This window comes from Microcebus murinus, chromosome 12 (genome assembly GCF_040939455.1).
Source record: "Microcebus murinus isolate Inina chromosome 12, M.murinus_Inina_mat1.0, whole genome shotgun sequence".
Lineage (NCBI taxonomy): Eukaryota > Metazoa > Chordata > Mammalia > Primates > Cheirogaleidae > Microcebus > Microcebus murinus.
In genome coordinates this window covers 90,650,673-90,668,859 of record NC_134115.1, presented here as the reverse complement: position 1 = coordinate 90,668,859, position 18,187 = coordinate 90,650,673, and the positions used below count along the sequence as shown (strand labels likewise).

Genomic DNA, 18,187 nt, shown 5'->3' with positions numbered 1-18,187 from the left:
CCTTCCCAAGCCCGGCTGGGCCGGCGCTCTGGCGAGGCCCGCGTGTGCGCAAGTCCTGCCTCTCTCCTCCCTGGCTGTGTAACCCTGGGGAAGGGGCCTAACCGCTCTGAGCCTCAGCTTCCTCATCTACGGAAAAGGGGTAAAAATAGTGCAGATCATCCAGAGTCGTTATTAAAACTGAATAATGCAGTGCTTGGTCCCAGTGCCTGGCACATAGTACGTGCTCAGCAAATGCCAGCCAGCCTTAGTATTGCTCGTTGAGTGAATTGAGGAATTTGAAGCTTCATTAGTTTATCAGTCCGCAGCACTTCCTAAGTCCTTGACGCTACTTTGGGGCTTTGGTCTGCTGGTTGATATGTAACAACTAGCTTTCTGGGGCAAAGGCATTTTTGTAGCATTTGCCCATTTTTGTGGTGTAAACACTCGCACCATGGCCATCTCGAATACCAGCGTGAGGTCCTGGATCGTGGGTTAGGGAGGAGACGTACACAATGGCCTCTCACGGGCCCTGTGGGCTGGCTCCCTCCCACACACTGGGGTGCAGAGGCAGTGAGACACAGTCCCTTTCCTTAGGGGACTTTGCAACTTGCTGGGGACACAGACACGCAGGCAGGCCATTGGATTGCCATGCGGTTAGCGCGAGAATGGAGTTTGGCATCCAGGATTATGGGCCATGGGAAGCAGCACCCAACCTGGGCCGGGGCTGTCCTGCAAGCAGTGGCACTGGGGCTGAGCCTCTGAGGGCACTCTGGAGTCACTGGGGGAGGAGGGCCTTCTGGCAGGAGCGTAGGAGAAGAGGAGGACACCTGGTCAGGGAGCCCATCAAAGAGGTGCTGGAGGGGGAGAAAGTTCCAGGCCTCAGGTGTGGCAGCGGAGGCTGGAGGAGGGGTGAGGCAGGCGGCAGGCCCGGGCTTCGCAGAGGCAGGGTGGTCAGTCAGGGACACCTGCCAGTGAGTGTCCTTTTAAGCTCCAAGGTGCAGGTTTGGACCCTGATTCCATGTGGTCTTTCCCTAGATGATTCCCAGCGCGCTGCTCGTCCGGCTGATCGAGGATCGCCTGGAAGAAGAGGACTGCATCAAGCGGGTAAGACGCCCGCGAGATGGGGTCTTGGCGCCAGAACCAGAGGGGAGGGCGAGGGGCGGGCGTCCATCTCCCCAGGGAGAGGTGACGGAGGCACACTCAGAAGGCAAAGCGGACAAACAGAAGCTTGGCCAAGGCCAGTCTGCGGACGTGGACTTCACCTTCGTTGGGGGAAAGGGAGCGGCGTGGAATCGGGAGGGGCCGTCAGGGCTCCTGCTTGGAGGGGTCACAAGGGAGCATGTAATGAGAGGACAACTGCAAAGTGTGGGAGAGTTAAGGCCACTGACCAGCGGTGGTGAAGCGCCCAGGGACTGGCAACGGCAGGGAGCTGTTGTGCCCCTGGACCTGGAGGGGCAGGGGGAGGGGGACTCAGAGCTGCTGGAGCTTCAGGGGACAGGCTGCCATAGGCCGGTGGCAAGATAGACCACTGCCAAACTGGGCAGGAGCAGAGCGAGCATGAGTGAGGGTCTCCCAAACTCTTGCCGCCTGTCCTTTGATTGCCCACCAGTGCCATGCCGTGGGATCCCCTTAAGCCACAGAACAGGAGTCCAAAGGAAGCAGTCAATGGAGGTCAGCCTCCTGGGGTGCAGAGGAGGAGGGAGAGGGCAGGGGGTGCTCACCGGAGCCCTGTTGGGTGGGCACTATTGCTCCTCCTTTTACGGATGGGGAGACTGAGGGTCAACTGTGTGAGCTGTAAGTATTTCCTTCCAGTCTGCAGTTTGTCTTATCATTCATAGTTTTTTTACTACCTCTGTATGATTTGTTCATAGTGGCTGCCCTACTAATTACGGTGTATATGCTCACCTTTTCCCAGCCAGCATCTGAGCACTGCAAGCCGAGCGCACAGTAAGCCCCTTTCTCTCACGCATTGCTTGTGTGCACATTTAACGTCCCGTCAGACAGTTGTAATTCTGCTTTCTTTCATCATATTTTAAAGGATCCAAGAGGAGATTTGGGTCAGTATAAATCTATCGTATTTATCCAGATATTTATCGTCTCAGTTGCTCTTCCTTCATTCCTCATGTTCTAAGGGTCCTTTTCTGTCTGGAAAACTTCCATGAGCTTTTCTTTTAGAGTAAATCTTCATCTGAAAATGGTTTTAGTTTGCCTTCATTCCTGAAGTACATTTTTTCTGGGCTTAGGGTTCTAGGTTGACAGTTTTTTTCTTTGAGCACTTTGCAAATGTTGTTCCACTTACTTTTGACTACTATGGTTTATGATGAAAAGTCTACAGTCATTCAGATTCTTTTATAAGTAATGCATCATTTTTATCTGGCTACTTTTAAGATTTTTTTCTTCGGTTTTAGTTTTCACTAATTTAATTATGATATGTCTGGCATAAATTTCTTTGGGTTTATTCTTTTCAGTGTTTGCTGAACTCCTTGAATGTATAGGTTTATTGTTTTTCTCCAAACTTGAGAAGTTTTCTGCCTTTATTTATTTATTTTTTTTCTTTATTGCCATTTCCACATTAAACTTGGGCTCCACCTTTATTTCTTAAAATAATTCCCTGCACCATACTCTTTCTCCTTTCCTTCTGAAACTCTAATGACATGAACATCAGACTTTTTTTTTTTTTTTTTTTTGAGACAGAGTCTCGCTTTGTTGCCCAAGCTAGAGTGAGTGCCATGGCATCAGCCTAGCTCACAGCAACCTCAAACTCCTGGGCTGAAGCAATCCTTCTGCCTCAGCCTCCCGAGTAGCTGGGACTACAGGCATGCGCCACCATGCCCCGCTAATTTTTTATATATATATTAGTTGGCCAATTAATTTCTTTAGATTTTTAGTAGAGACAGGGTCTCACTCTTGCTCAGGCTGGTTTCGAACTCCTAACCTCGAGCAGTCCGCCCCCCTCAGCCTCCCAGAGTGCTAGGATTACAGGCATGAGCCACCTCGCCCGGCCAACATTAGACCTTTTGGTATTGTCCCACAAGTCCCTGAGGCTCTGTTCTTTTTTTTTTTTTTTTCTTTTATCTTTTTTCCTTTCTGTTGATCGGATTTAGTCATATATATTGAACTATGATCAGGTTCATTGAATCTTTCCTCTTCTTTCCTTTCATTCCTCTATTAAACCCATCCAGTGAGTTTTTTTATTTTGGTTATTGTATTTCTCACTTCTAAAACTTCTATGTGCTTCTTCTTTCTACCTTCTATTTCTTGACTACTTTCTGTCTTTCCATCTGTTTACTAGTTGGAGCTTTTTAATAATTGCTGCTATAGAGTCTTTGTCTGATAATTCCACCTCTGCGTCATACTGGAGGTGATGTCCGTTATCTGTTCCCATGTGAGCAGAGATTTTCCTAGTTCTCCCTGTTGAGTAATTTTGTGTCCTGGACATTTTTAATGTTGTCATGAAACTCTGGGTCTTATCTAAGTCCTGTGATGAATGTTGATATTTTTGTCTTAGCAAGTGACCGATTCAGTTGGGTTGAGGCTACAGGTTCCAACCCAGCCTCTGCAGTGGTGGTTTCCCCGTCAGTCCTGTTTTCAGCACCTTGGCAGTGCCGCGCAGGGGCTGGGCCGTGACCGTGCCGTGCTGTGCAGCTCCGTGCTGCGTGTGCACCACTCAGGCGGCCCTGGGCAGGGAGCTCTAGCATCCGTAGTTCATTTCTCAGTGTCTTTGCAATGCATTCAGGGCCACACCCCCACACGCACAGCTTGAGGGTGAGCCTGTGGATCCAGGCACAACTGGATCTGGTTGCTTTCCTGAGTGCCCCTCTCCGCCGTCGCCCTGGTAACTTCCCGTTGCCTGGTGCTCCTCTTCCTGGTCTTTTGGCCAGAAAGCTGGGACTTTATTCCTCCTGCTTTGCCACATGCTTCCTGGGACTGCACCCATGATCAGGGCCAAGTGGTGGGAGGACAGAGAGAGGAAAAGTTAACAGGGCTTTGCTCCATCTCTTGGGACTGGAGAGGAAGCGTCCCCTCCCTCTGAGTTCCAGACACCTGCAGGCCCCGTTTGTCACAGCTGTGCCACTGCAGCTGCAGAACAGAGAAGAGGAAAAACCCACAGAGATTTCTCCCACTCTCTCTTCGTGTCTGGAGTACCTTTTCCCTTCGAGCTCCCGGCCCTCCCGTCCCCATTTGATGCCCACGTTCAGGTTTCAGGTTGTCATAAGACTAGGCCGGGAGATGTTGGTTTGGTGGTTTTTAGAATTCTGGTTTTCTTACCCTACTAGTGGATAATTTTTTGAGTCCTCAAATAGCTGCCGCATGTGCTCTACACATGTTTTATAGCCACTTTCAGCGGGGCAACAGGTCTGCTTACTCCATCTCGCCCAGAATCGGAATTTGTGTGCTTTTTTTAAAAAAGAGAAAAACATACATATGTACACATGCACGGACATAGAGACAGTCTATTGCTCTCTCTCTCTCTTTCTCTATCTCTCAAAAATTGATTTGGGAGGCTCCAACTCTGAAAAGATGCCTAGGAGCCTTTCTGGTGTGCCGGCAGACGAGTAGCGGCTCACAGGCTTGCTCCGTGCGGTCCTGGGCCGTGTGATGTACATCAGGAGACGGTCCCAAGCTGCAGTCTGGGGTTCAAACCTGCATCTGAGCAGTGTGTTTCCCTCTGACCCCAGGCTGTCCACAGTGCGCTGGCGGCCCTCTGCCCAGGTGTAGGCAAGCGCCCAGAGCTCGGGGCTGTTCTCGATCAGGGGTGGACACAGGTGTTCCGTAAAGGCCAGAGAGTCAATATTTTAGGCTTTGCGAGCTACATGCCTCCGTTGCCCATGCCCAGCTCTGATGTGACGCGGATGCAGCCTCATGCAATGTGCAAGCGAAAGGCACGGCTGTGCGCCAGGAAAGCTTTATTAATGTCCCGGCGTCCCTTTTTGCCCCCAGCAGAATTCCTCTCCCCCCCCCATAACCCATTCTACCAGAGAGGCCGATAAGCTTCTAAACCCCACTGGGGAGTGGAGTTTTCCTTCTGAAGGCTCCCACGTATACATGTTCAATACATTTGTAAGTTTTTCTCCAATTAAAAAAAAAAATTTATTTACAAAATCAATCAACTTTATTTACAAATCAATCAAGCTTTGGCCAGTAGGGGGGGCTGTAGTTTGCCCACCACTGTTCTAAATAATACTGTCCTGTGATCATGAGACCATTTCTGCATCTTCTCTTCAACTCTCAATAAAAAGCAAACTTCTACCTTTCGGAAATGTTAGAGGAAAGGCCAGTTTAGCTGAAGACTTTCTTTTTAACTCCCTTCCCTGCTTGTCACCCACCTCGTGGCCCACCTGACTCGATTCTGCACGTTCCGGTTGAGAGTCCACTGCCCTCGCCCGCCCCCACCCCCCACCCCCCGTCCCCATCTGCCCCGGCTCCCATCTGCAATGGGAGACAGAGCCCAGCATGGCCAAGGCAGGGCCGGTTGTGCAGAGGGGTGTGATGGGGACCATGGTGACGGAAAACCTGGGCCAGGGGCGTTGAGTTATTACAGAAGCCTTTAGAGAAGGAAGCTGGGGGACTGCAGGGGGGCCGTGTGAGGCTGAGGAAAAGGCAGCGGGACCCAGGCAGGGACCAGAAAACCCAGCGCCCCACCCCAACTCCATAACCGGTTAAACTAACCTTAATCGGTCACTCTTTTAAAGGTTTCCCTCTCCTTTTACCTAGGAAATGCCCAAACAATCTTTTTGTGAGGGAATAAAGGGGAGGGAAGTGGGCTGGCACTTCCCTGCACAAAACACGCTTATGCCTCAATCTGCAAATCAGAGGAGTTTGCAGGGTCGAACTAAACTTTGGCATAGCCGGTCGCTAGGCTGGAAGCGTTCGAGTGGGTCTGCGTCTCTTCTCTTCCATCCTTAAAGCTAAGTTGTTTCTCCTTTACTCAGCGATAGCTACTCATTGCGTCTGGCCCCAGAGACAGGGTGGCGCTCCTGTACCCAGCCGCCCAGGACTGGAGCCCCTCTGCAGGGGCGGAGGCTGTGTTTAAAAGCACAGCTGCATACAGTCTTGCACATCAAGCAGCGCTTCAAATTCAGTGTGCCCACAGCTCCAGCAGCCGGGACTCCGAGGGGATTAGCATCGGCTCCTAGCACCTGGGAAGGGAGTAAGTCTGCAGTTCCTGTCCCCAGGAGTAGCAGTCGTCCTGGAAAATGTGGGCTTCCTGTGAGCCACTATCGCCACCCCTTCCAAACAAAAGTCCCAACAGAGGTGGCTCCAGGGTTCATCTCAGTTTTAGCAAAGGCAGCAGGACTTCCCCCACCAAGTTGTAGAAGATCCTCCTTTTCCTTTTTAAGATTTGATTTTAACCTACTATGACCCCAAACCACCTGTGATCTAGGAACTTCTGCATCTGGCTGTTCTTCTCCCAGGCCCTTCCTTGCAGTCAAGAATGTTTGCTCTGACTGGCTGCCCTGGTGCAGCAGAGGCTGGGAGCCGGAGCCCAGCGGACCACTGGAAGGCAGAGGGCTCTGGGGTCCAGGCAGGCAGGGGGGCCGGCGGGCCCAGCGCCTCTGCTCAGACCCTGCACCTTGCCCGAGAAAAGCTGGAGACCTGAACTGAACAGGCATCTGAGCCTCACCCCAGCACCAGCCCAGCGCCGCAGCCCCTCACACGACCCTGCATGGTCAGTGTAACTATTGTGCCCATTTTATAGATGCAGGACCTGAGCTGTGCCCACGGCTACATGGTGGGCAGTGGCAGGGTTGGCCAGTGTTGACCCAGGCTCATGGTGCACAGCGCTGGCACTTTGACTCGGGGGCTGTCAGGCCATGCTGGGCAGCCCCAGTGAAGAGCTCCAAGGTTGTGCAAAGCCTGTCTACTCCGCCACACTTTGTGCCATTCACAGGCCCCCACATGTCCCCAGGTACCCATATGTGTCCCTTCACTACTGTCGTTACCAAATGCCTTCTCAGGAATGGTCGGCCTTCCTGCCTCCCCAGCCAGCGTTTCCTAAAAGTACTCGTCTGTCCAATCATTTATTCTCTTATGCAACAAATGTTTACTTTTATAAGCATGGGGGCCAAAGCAGTGAACAAAAGAGGTAAATGCCTTGCTCTCAAGGAGCACAAATTCCAGTCGTGGGGAGACAGACAGTAAACCAAATAAATAAGCCAAGTGCGCAGTCCCGATGTCTGCTGGGACAGGCTTAGAAGAGCACAGCAGGAAGAGGCCTGGCCATGGAGGTGTCGCCACGGGAGGCCAGGGACGGGATGGAGGCAGGGAGGGAAGACAGAAGGGAAGGGAGAAATGTGCTGTCACATCGTTGGTGACCCTGAACCAACTGGCACGGAAGCAAGTCACCATCCTTTCCAACCTCAGAACATAGGAAAGGATACCATTTTGTGTAAGACATTGTTACCAGTTACTGCGTCCCAACTTAAGTGTCTCTGGCGCGTAAGCATTCCACCTGGAGTCCAGACACGGAAAGGCTCAGGGTGGTGGTGAGTGGTCATGTGTGTGTCCTGCCAGCTGCCCACACCCCCTTAAACCCAGGCTGCCCTTCTTCCCCTGTTCTGAGACCTAAGAAATGCCACACGGTTTAGACATAGGATCCGGGTGGCCCAGACAGGTTTGTTTCTATGATTATTTTTGTCTTTTTAATCTTTGTATGTCACTGAGTGATAGTTTCTAGGGAAAATATGGTGGTTTTCTCTGATTTCCCAAAGGTGCCCTCAGCGATCTAGAATAGTCTCTCAAACACGCATTTAACTTCTATAAATGCTTCTTGACCTTATTGAAAAGCTTGGTCTGCACAACCTTTTTGCAGTGTACCAGCAGTGTGCCAGCAGTGTGCACAGCGTACAAGACCAAGCACCCCCATCCTTACCGACGGCTACCACCATGGTCAAACTGATGATGAAATTTATTGCGATAATAGCAATTGTACTATCATTGACATCATTAGTTATATTACACTATATGCGATGATGTGGCATTATAATTAATATATTGATTGTGTTAATATTTATAATCTGGGTATCATTATGATTATTTTAATGATGGTGTTAGTTTTTGCCTAGACACCCAATCTGACACGTTCTCCATTACATCACGTTGCAGGTGCACCTTGCACTATGCAGAGAGGCTGTAATTATCATGTTCTTGATGGCTGCCGTTGGTTGGGACGGTGGCTCGTGCAGCCAGGGCCATGTGTTGTGTCTAGTACAACAGCCTGTGTCTTTACAACAGCCCCATACAGGCGGCCCTGTCACTACCCCTACTTCACAGATGCAGAAGTGACGACTTGCAGACGTTGTGTATCTTGCTGAGGGTCCCACAGTAAGCCCAGAACCAAGAGGTAAGCACGGCATTGTGCTGTCAGCCCCTCTGTTCTTGCTTCAAAGGCCGCATCTTGGAGGCAAGGGCAGTGTTACTCTGGTGAGAGCTTCAGCTCCTTGGTCCTCAGTTTCCCCACCTGTAGGACCGCAGGGTTGGGCTTGAGCACAGAAGCCCCTTCTGGCCCTACAGTCTATGATCTTGATCATATCCAAGCCATTGTTACCTGCAGAGCAAAGAAATATCTCTTTCAATTTGTTTTAAAATTTCTTCTAACCTTCAAGGGGCATCCAGCGCCTTTTCATCTCTTCCCGGTGGAGACAGGATTTCAAGAGGAAGAGGTTAGGCTTCTAATTATGTGCTTTGGTTGTTCAAAAACAAAACAAACCCTCATCCAAAATAAACAGGCTTTCTTGCTTTTAGGGAGAAAAATGACACATATGCATATTCATTTATATGGTAATTATTATTATTTAGCTACACAGGGACTAGAATTGGTAATTTAGAGCACAAAAAGAATGCAGGGAATAGTGTTCAGGGAAAAATAATGCAATCATAGCCCATCAGGATTCTGTAGTTAATGCTGGGGGTTTTCTTTCTTTCTTTTTTTGTCTAATACAATCTCTTTGAAGAATTTTTTTGAGGTGACCATCAAATGCATTAGAGAAGGAGAAATTAGCACTTTGTGTCGGAGCTGTCTAAAGGAGGTGGCTCTGTCTGTTGGAGACCCATCATCCAGTCGTCAGGGACAGTCAAGGTCTTGCGGCCAGAATGTGCCCAGACCCTCAGACCACATCTCTATGGCAAAGGAAAGCCAAGGATTACAGCAGTGAGTTCTGGAAATTTGGGGGGAAGCCCCCAAACTAGAGATTCTCAATTTTACTTTGACCATAGTCACTGTTTGTGCTCCATTTTATTTGAATTCCTAAGCACCCCTCCTTTATGTGGCACCTAATCCGTCTCCCTGCAGCTACCCTGGCTTCTTCCCACTCCTTTCTCCATATTGCTGCCAGAGGGATCGCTTTTTAAAAAAATGAATGAATTTCTTTCTTAACTGCAATACATTCATCCATATGGTTCAATATTCAGAAGGCACTGACGTCCCCCCTCGCGCCTGTTCCCTAGCCACCTGGTAGCTTCTCTGGAGGCAACCAATGTTAACAGTTTCTTGGAAGTACATCCTTCTGAAGGTTATTTTATTCATAGAGAAGATTATTTTATTCATAGAGGATGTGGCCTTCCATTGCTCCCCATTCTTCTTGGAGCCCTGTGTGTCCTGGGCCTGCCTGTGGCTCAGCGTCACCCCTGGACCTCTCTCATCCACCCCCTCGGCACCCACCGCCTTCGCCCTCCGCCCGCGCAACCCGCCCCCCTGCCCTGCCCCAGGGCCTTTGCACCCAGCAGCCAGACCCCAAGCGACTCCCAGCAATTCCCACCTCCCTGGTATCCATGCCTTGTGTAATCCCCTCGCCCCGAGTTGGGGCAGGCCAAATTGCATGTGGCAAAGGTGGGGGTGTCTCTCCTGTGGTTGCGTCACGTTACATAGGAATGTGTCTAAGCAGATGGAAAGAGATCTTCCTCGCTGGCATGATGACGCAGGCCGCTCTGTTGGACTATTCTAGGTTGTGCTGGGCTCAAAATAGAGTGGAGGGCTGGCAGGGGCAGGTGGGTGGGAAGAGCCGCAGTCATCCCCTTCTACAGATAAGGAGGCTGCAGCACGGGGAGCCCACCCACTGACCCATAGGAGGGATACATTACCAGCCAGAAAATCAGACCTTCTAGAAATGCATCAGGTTCAAAACGTCTGCTTCTGCGTAATCTCCCTCCTGGAGCTGAAGAAAGAGCACCATTGTCAAATGCAAAACTTTGACCATTCTGCCGAATCCCGACCACATCCCCGCTCCCTGGAGTCAGGCATGAGGTCTCTGGTGTGTGCTGGAAGCAGGGTCACACCTCTAGCCCCAAGTGTGACTGTGTTGGCTGGGGCTGTCTCCTTTACTGTGCACAGAGTGCAAATTCTACTCTGCATTCGTAGACTAACTCCGTTTAGGTCTCGTCTAATGTCATGGCGACTCTCAGTTATGATAAAGGGGAGATGATGTAGCGTTCTTCTGACTGTGGAACCAAAAGTTTAAAATTTACTTGGTGGGTTTCTAGAGTCTTCCCCCCACCCCGCCCTTTTTGGGCACAGATTTATGCTTCCCTGCCCGTACCGCGAGTCGGTGCTTTACAGTGGCATTGCTAACGGAGTGGAGGAGCTGGATGCCGGTCCACAGAACCGCCAGCTGTTTGTTTTATTTCTCCTTGCGGTGTCACTGGGCTGGCGTTAATTACACGGCTTTCATCCCGCTGACAGTAGGAGCACAGGATTTTCTTGCAGTTGTTTTGACACTCACGGGTTTACGGATGTCACTTGCCTCCTCCAAGGAGTGCGGTTTTATTGATCAACGGCTCTGCCGAGGCCCTGGGCTGCGTGTTCCTCTGATACAGATGCAGTGAGGCTTCTGCAGGGGATCCGAAGGGGAGGTCTGAACTCCACTCTGAAAACTCACGGCGTGCGCCGCAGTGAGGCGGGGGCTGCCGAGGGCTCGGTGCCACGAGCAAACCCTCGCCGCCCCTTGCGTGTGGTGTTTCCGGACCCTCCTGTCGCAGCCGTGGCTGGCTGGCGGACGGGCGTGCGGGCGGGTTGGTGTGACGTAGGCCTTGTTCATGGCGTGTGTGGACCACCTGTCTGCGCACTCCGCAGCAGCAGCAGCGTGGGGAGGAACGAGCGTCCCTGTGCTTCGTGGGCACGTGGCGCACCCTCTGATGCTCTCGCTGCGGTCGGGGAGGGAAGAGATCATCAACGTGCAGGGTGAAGCCTGAGGCTTGAGCAAGCGCGAGCAGACTCCGGAGGAGGAGAGAGTGCCGGAGAGGCTCGGGGATGCTGGAAACGGGACTGGACTCAGCACCGCCAGCCGCCGCCCTCTTCATAGCTAGAGGCCGACAGCAAGCGAGCAAAGCGGGAGGCTCGGGAGAGCGGGCGGCACCAGCAGCAGAAGGGCACGGCGGAAGGCGGCAGTGCCTCACCCTCCCGTCCTTAGGCTGAATTTGGTCTGTTTTTTTTTTATCAATAAATTAGTTGTCAACTGGGTGCGGTGGCTCACGCCTGTAATCCCAACGCTTTGAGAGGCCGAGGATCACTTGAGGCCAGGAGTTCGAGACCAGCCTGGGCAACATAGTGAGACCAAGATCTCTACAAAAAAATTAGCCAGGAGTGGTGGCGTGTGCCTGTAGTCCCAGCTACTCGGGAGGCCGAGGCAGGAAGATCGCTTTTAAGCCCAGGAGTTCAAGGCTGCAGTGAGCTATGATTACATCACTGCACTCCAGCCTGGGTGACAGAGACTCCGTCTCTAAAAAAACTAAAAACTAAAAAAAAAAAAAAAAAACCAACCAAACAGAAAACCAAAAACCACACACATGCACAACAATAACAACACACAAAAATAAATTAGTTGTCAACTATGATCAGCATGGTGCATGCCAGGAGGCTGAAGAAACAATGAGCTAACCATTTATTTAGCACCTACTGTCTGCTACCGCTTGAGGCACATCACTCATTTAATCCTAAGCACTGGGAAGTGCAGGCACTGTCACCATTTCCTGCTTTATGGATGAGGAAATAGCTGGTTTCCAGAGGAACAGCCCACGCCCCTGCGGGGGGACAGCACACGCCCCTGCGGGGGGACAGCCCACGCCCCTGCGGGGGGGGGGGACAGCCCACGCCCCTGCGGGGGGACAGCCCACGCCCCTGCGGGGGGACAGCCTGCTGGAGCACCGGCAGAGATATGACCCTGCTTCAGGGGCATGTGAAGTTGCGGCCAGCTCACTAGACCCCTCGTTCCAACTGAAATGCGTCTGTCCCAAGTCCTCTCCCCGCAGTTCACATCTAGCATGCCAGTTGCTCCTCTTTCCGAGAGATTGCCTCCTCACACGTTCTTTCTGCAAACTTAAGTGGGATTCTTTCTTGAAAGTTGGTAGAGAAAAAGAACGCAGTTCACCTTTCTCAAAAGTATAATTATAAGGATGAAAGGAGTTAACTTTGGGTCATTTCTTTGTTGCCAGGCACTGCCCTTGTTGTGTTGTTGTTTATTTGCTTATAGCCCTCATTGAATTTCCCATCAGCTGTGAGCTGGATTGTGACTATTGCTCCCATTTTCCAGAGGAGAGCAAGGCCCAGAGGGGTTGAAGTGACTGGTTGAAAGTCACACACTGGCCATGGCTGAGGCTGAGTCCTAAGCCCCTGCTTTTCACCACCGGGAGAAACTGACACCCTCCAGGGCTAATCTTGTTCCTGAAGAGGTGGGTCTACACCATGGACTTGGTCTAAAGTGTTTGAGGGGAACGGCCCCTGGATGTTGGATCATCCCTGTCGCTGCACCAGAACTGGAGAAGTAAATGTAAATTTGCAAAGCGAGTTATTATCTGTGGGGTGGGGTGTCTTGGTGCCATCCCAGACTGGGAGCTGGGGTGAGACTGGTTCATCTGGGGACAGGACAATGTGATCTTCAAACTGTGTCTCGCTCCATGGAGTGGCTTCAGGAACACCACAGACATTAGATGTGAATTTGATCTTCAAATGTTTTTAACTATTTGGGAACTAACAAAAAGCCTCTTGAACATTCCCGTCTTTGCTTTACCAGATTTTAACACGCTGGAGATGGGTGGCTTCTAACCCGCAGACCTAGGAGTAATGAGATTCCCGCATCTGCACATTTCTATAAAAAGGTCACTCGTGTGTCATTGGCTAGCAACGGTGGAATTCGACATTGTTTGTTATTTAGAAAAATCACTCCTGAATATTTCCGCATTGTATGAGCATAGTCACTGTTAGGCTGTGCCCGGAAAAGGGCCAGAGCCCAATTACCACCTTGCCCAGGTGGAAGAGTCAGAGCAAGTTAAGGAATAACCCATCCTGCTGCGGCCATGCACATGGAACGCAGAATGGCTGCAGGGGTCGTGTATTGTTTGAGATTAAACTTTGAAATAAAAGTCCTTGCTAGTCATCTTTCAGAGGAGTTTAATATGGAAGGCACCCTAGGTTACGTGGCAGGCTAAGGCTTCCATATTTTTGTATAAACCCAAGTAGCTGGTACAGTTTGATGTCGACTTTTCTCTGCTCATCAAAGTAGACCGCTTGTTCTCACCCTATTGGGTTTAGAACACATCAGTGTCCCAGACTTGATCTTTTAAGATGCATTTCTTTCCTGGGTGATAAAATATCTCTTTTTTTCTCTTTTATATGTTAGGAAAACACATAATATTTTACTAGGAAATGTTGGGCCTGTGATGCCTCTTGTGACGCTCGTGACTTGGAGCCGAGTGAATCCGGTGCGCGGAGTCCCGTCTCCAGCCTCAGACTGCCGCCTTGGGACCGGAGAGTCGGCGCTGGTCCAGGGAGAGCCGCGGCTGGAGCCTGCGGTTGGAACGCAGCTGGAGCGGGCAGCACTGGGGGAGACGCCCAGGGGAGAGCGCCCACGGCTGGTCTTGGGAGGAGAGGGGAGGAGAGGAAAGGCAGCAACGCATCAAAAAGGCAGAGACCCAGAGGGCAACAGCGTCTTCCCTGTGAAGTTGCTAATTGCGTTTTAATAATAGTCAGGAGGGCAGCGAAGGCCAGTGTTCTCACAAGGCAGGACCGCTGGTACCGCGTCAGGCCGCGCTCTGCTGGGCCTCGCACACTCCCTGGGCTGGCTGGCTTCTTTTCCTTCCTTTTTTTTCATCTGTGACATCTGCTTGGTGCTTGTCCCTCCTGTGATACCATACCCCTCGCAGCTGTGCAGACCTCCAGCTCTGCGCTGGTGCGCGGAGTGCCCTGAGCATACGGCCTTTTTGATGTGTGATAAAACAGAACCAAGCCACGGGGGTATGGCGAGCGAAGGCATCAGAATATCAATTAACCTGCTCTGAACAAAGCTGCAGCTCCAGAGTGGAACAGACATTTCACTGAAGTGTCAGGAAGACGGATAATGTATTCTAATTAGGCATTGACTGATACCTCCGCATCGAGCCACTCCTGGACGTCGGGCCCACGACCCTCGCGAGGCAGGGTTGCTGTGAATGTCTCAGTGCCCCGTCATGGCGGCCGTTGGATGCTGTTTACTGATTTATGACTTCTTGCTTTGCCAGAATTTGCAGCCATCAAAGTGTCCTCGGCCAAAATTACTATTTCCCCTTGAAAGCGCTATCTATTTTGCAGCTGGGCAAATAGCCTCTTTAAATGCAAGAGCTCTGGGAAAGATCTGTTGTGAGTGCTAAGCCTGGAGCTTCCATGCTGAGGCCACTGTAGGATCAACCCACCCTCACACACACAGGCCTCGGTCAAGGCACCCTTCCCTTCCGGGTGGACCAGTGTGGACCAACATGGGCCTCCATGGCTACCTTCCCCTAGAACTCGGGGCTGCTCTAATGGGGCGTGGGTGCTGTGCTAGGGGCTCCTTGGGGACCTTGTTTCTCAGCACCTGGGTGATCAGCCATCCCCCACCTCTGTGGCAGAGAGAGCAGGCCCGAAGAACTGGTGGCCTGGGCTCGCTGCAGAGCCCCCTACCTTCTTCTTTCTAAATTTTCGCATCTGCACCAGAGCGACATAGCAGTGAGGCCAGGCTAATTAGGGAGTTGTTCCTCATTTTGCTGCGCTTTTCCTGTGTAATTGGAAGGCCCGCTTTCTCCAGTGAGAAGTCAGTGCGAGCTGTTCCCCTGAATAGTTCTAAAAGCTTCGGACCACATACTGATAGCAGCTGCAAATTTATGGGCGAGATTATAATGATTGCTCAGTAATGCAATATTAAAAGCAGAGGTCTTTCTCAGTGCTGAGTGAAGACGGAGCGCCAACCTTCTTCCAGCTTCAAAAAGGGACTCAAAACAGAACCAGCCCTTGTACTAGCAAAAGCAATCAATGGGCTCACAATTCCATCCAAATAAAGAAAAAATAAGGAGGCACGAATTCAGCTAAAGTTCAGGAAATGTTAGTTCGGCTCCCAGAGCTGTGGGCGGGGGCTCTCGGGCGCAGGTCTCCCGTGCCCGCGGCGCTGCGCCCGTCCGCGGGTGCGTGCTCTCTCTCAGCGCCGCAGCCAGCACCTGGCCGGCCGTAACAAGCACTTGAGGGAGCAAAAGGCTGCTAAAAAAAATTTTTTTTTTTGCAGTTTTGCTTCATTAGTTCTAGAAACCAGGGGTTCTGTGGCTGTGAGTCTTCCTGTATAATTTAAGAAATTAATGAAAAGCTCGCCTGGTTTTTCCAACACTCTTTAGGCTGTAAATTTGTTTGGCTTTTCTTTTTTTTTTTTTTTTCTTAACTGTCAGTGGAGGCTGTTGGAACCTAAATATTTTAATGCTGAAGAAATGCGAGCACTCATTTAGTTTTTAAAGAAAGCCATCTCTCGCCGTCACCCACGCTGTGTGCCGTGAATCAGGTAGCACGGGTTATGCGTGACCTCTAGTTGGAGAGTCTGAGTTCACCCACGTCTGTCCTTCCTCTGACTCCAGGGATCACATAATGCCTGAGGGGGGCTGGGGCAAGGGGGCTCCCCTGGGGGCCAGTGCCCGGAGCCTCGGCTGCAGGGCAGGTGGCCTGACCTCCTTCCCTGCCAAGGGGAGGCGCAGAGCGATTTGCTGCCTGACCTCGCTCTGCCCAAGCTCTCTTTACTAATTCATCTGGACATCCAGTCTAGAGCACTGAGCCGTAGGTGTGTGCGTGTAACTCCAGACTCCTGGCGCTTGAAAGGACTTTAGAAATTGTTTAATGTGAACATTGCTGAGGGATATAAAAAAACAACTTAAGCAAATGAGAAGATAATGTGTTTACTTAATACTGTAAAAACGTCAATTCTTCATGAATTAATCTACACATTTAATGTCATTCCAAAATCCTAGTTGAATTTCCATTTTGGAACTTGACAAAATATTTTTGATGTTTACCTGGAAGAATAAATTCTTAAAAAAAAAATAGAAGGGAGAGTACATTCCATTAGATATAATAATAACAACTTATAAAAAGATAATAATGTAAAAGGCTAAATAAAATAATTTAATAACCTACAGGCAGAAAGAGGGCAGAGCCACTGTCTTATCAGCATTTAGACCATGATCAAAGTGACATCAGAAGGGAAGGAACAGGCTGCTCCCAGATGACCCTGGGATGGTCAGGGAACCACAGGAAACAAGTTAGGTCACGGCCTCACCTCGTTCATAAAATACAATGTAAAATACAATGTGGCTCTATTATGTATTTACCTATAAAGAGAAAACCATAAGAGAACACAATGTAAATGCAAGTGAATATGTATCAGCTTTTGGGATGGGAAAGTCTTTTTTTTATGTATCCACACAATGTCAGAATCCAAAGAAGAAAGTGACTGATTTGGCCAAAAACTGGTGTGTTAAGAACATTGCCATCCACCAAGTTACAAGGCCACAGAGAAACTGTGGAAAATGTTGGCAACATTATTTGCTTCAAAGGGTTCGTGATAGTGTTGTGCCCAAATGGGTTAATATTCATAATATATAAAGAGCTCTTGTCAATAAATAAAAGAATGAAATCCTAAGGAGAAAGTAGATTGATCACATCCATAGACATTTGGGAAAAGAAAAAAAGTTCAAAAAAACCAATGAACGTACAGAAAAAATAATGATCAAAGAAATGTAAATTTCAGCAGCAATGGTATACTATATTTTGCTGGACACATTTCCCCCCAGATAATGCCCAACATTGGCAAAGATGTAGGGAAATAGGCGCTTTGCCATCGGATTCAGAAACTGGCCACACAATTTTGTAGAGTGATGTGGCAAAATCTGTCAAAAGTCATAAAAAGAAGGTATCAACTTTTAGAAATTTATCTTGAGGATATTTGATATGTATCAAGATGTATGCATAGCATTTTTAAAATAATGGTGAAAAACTGGCATCAAACTAAATCAGCCACAATATGGGATTAGTTAACATTTGGCAGGTCAATTCATGCAATGCCCGGCAGCTATGGAGTGTTTTTGCTATGTGAAAAGGACAGATTACAAAATAGTATGTATAGCTGGGTGCAGTGGTGCACATGCCTGTAGTCCCAGCCATTCGGGTAGCTGAGGCGGGAGGATCCCTTGAGCCTAGGAGTTCGAATCCAGCTTGGGCAATAGTGAGAACCTGATCTCTAAAAAAAACAATACACACACACACACACAGTGTGATTCCTCCCCTACACCACTTCCAAGGAAAAAGACATCCATGTGTGATGCCTGGAAGGAAATATACCAAACTGCAGAGCAGTGGCTAGCTTGAGTTTGTGGTGCTATCAGTGACTTGTATTATTATTTCAGCTTTTCAGTATTTCTCACTTACTATACAAAGATCATGTATTACTTTCACAGTTGAATTTAAATAGTTTAGTAAAAACAAATCTTCTAAACCATTTCCCTAGCTGTACCGAGAAGGGGCTGCTGTCTGAAGGATTTCAACCTTGTAACAAGTTAGCTAACAGAGCAGCAGCATGGACTCAGGTCTCCTAATGTGTCACTCAGTTTGTTTTTAACAAAAATAGGATTTTGACCAGGCTTGGTGTCTCATGCCTATCATCTTAGCACTCTGAGAGGCCAGGGAGGGAGGATCACTTGAGATCAGAAGTTCGAGACCAGCCTGAGCAAGAGTGAGACCCCGTCTCTACAAAAAATAGAAACATTAGCCTGACGTGGTGGCGCATGCCTGTAGCCCCAGCTACTCGGGAGGCTGAGACAGGAGGATCACTTGAGCCAGGAGTTTGAGGTTGCCGTGAGCTCTGATGACACCACTGCACTCTATCTAGCTCAGGGACAGAGCGAAGCCCTGTCTTAAAAAAAAAAGAAAAAGAAAAAAAGAAAAGCGGAGTTT

The 18,187-nt window shown here is 49.7% G+C and overlaps 1 protein-coding gene across 1 annotated transcript in view; it reads left to right on the top strand.

Annotated features, from left to right (window-relative positions):
• The window catches only part of AK8 (adenylate kinase 8), a 132,515-nt gene that overhangs the window by 20,098 nt on the left and 94,230 nt on the right, over positions 1-18,187 (top strand). Inside the window, exon 5 of the mRNA XM_012744104.3 lies at positions 1,015-1,083. Coding sequence (XP_012599558.1) covers positions 1,015-1,083 — 69 coding nt within the window. The remainder of the gene's footprint in view (positions 1-1,014; positions 1,084-18,187) is intronic.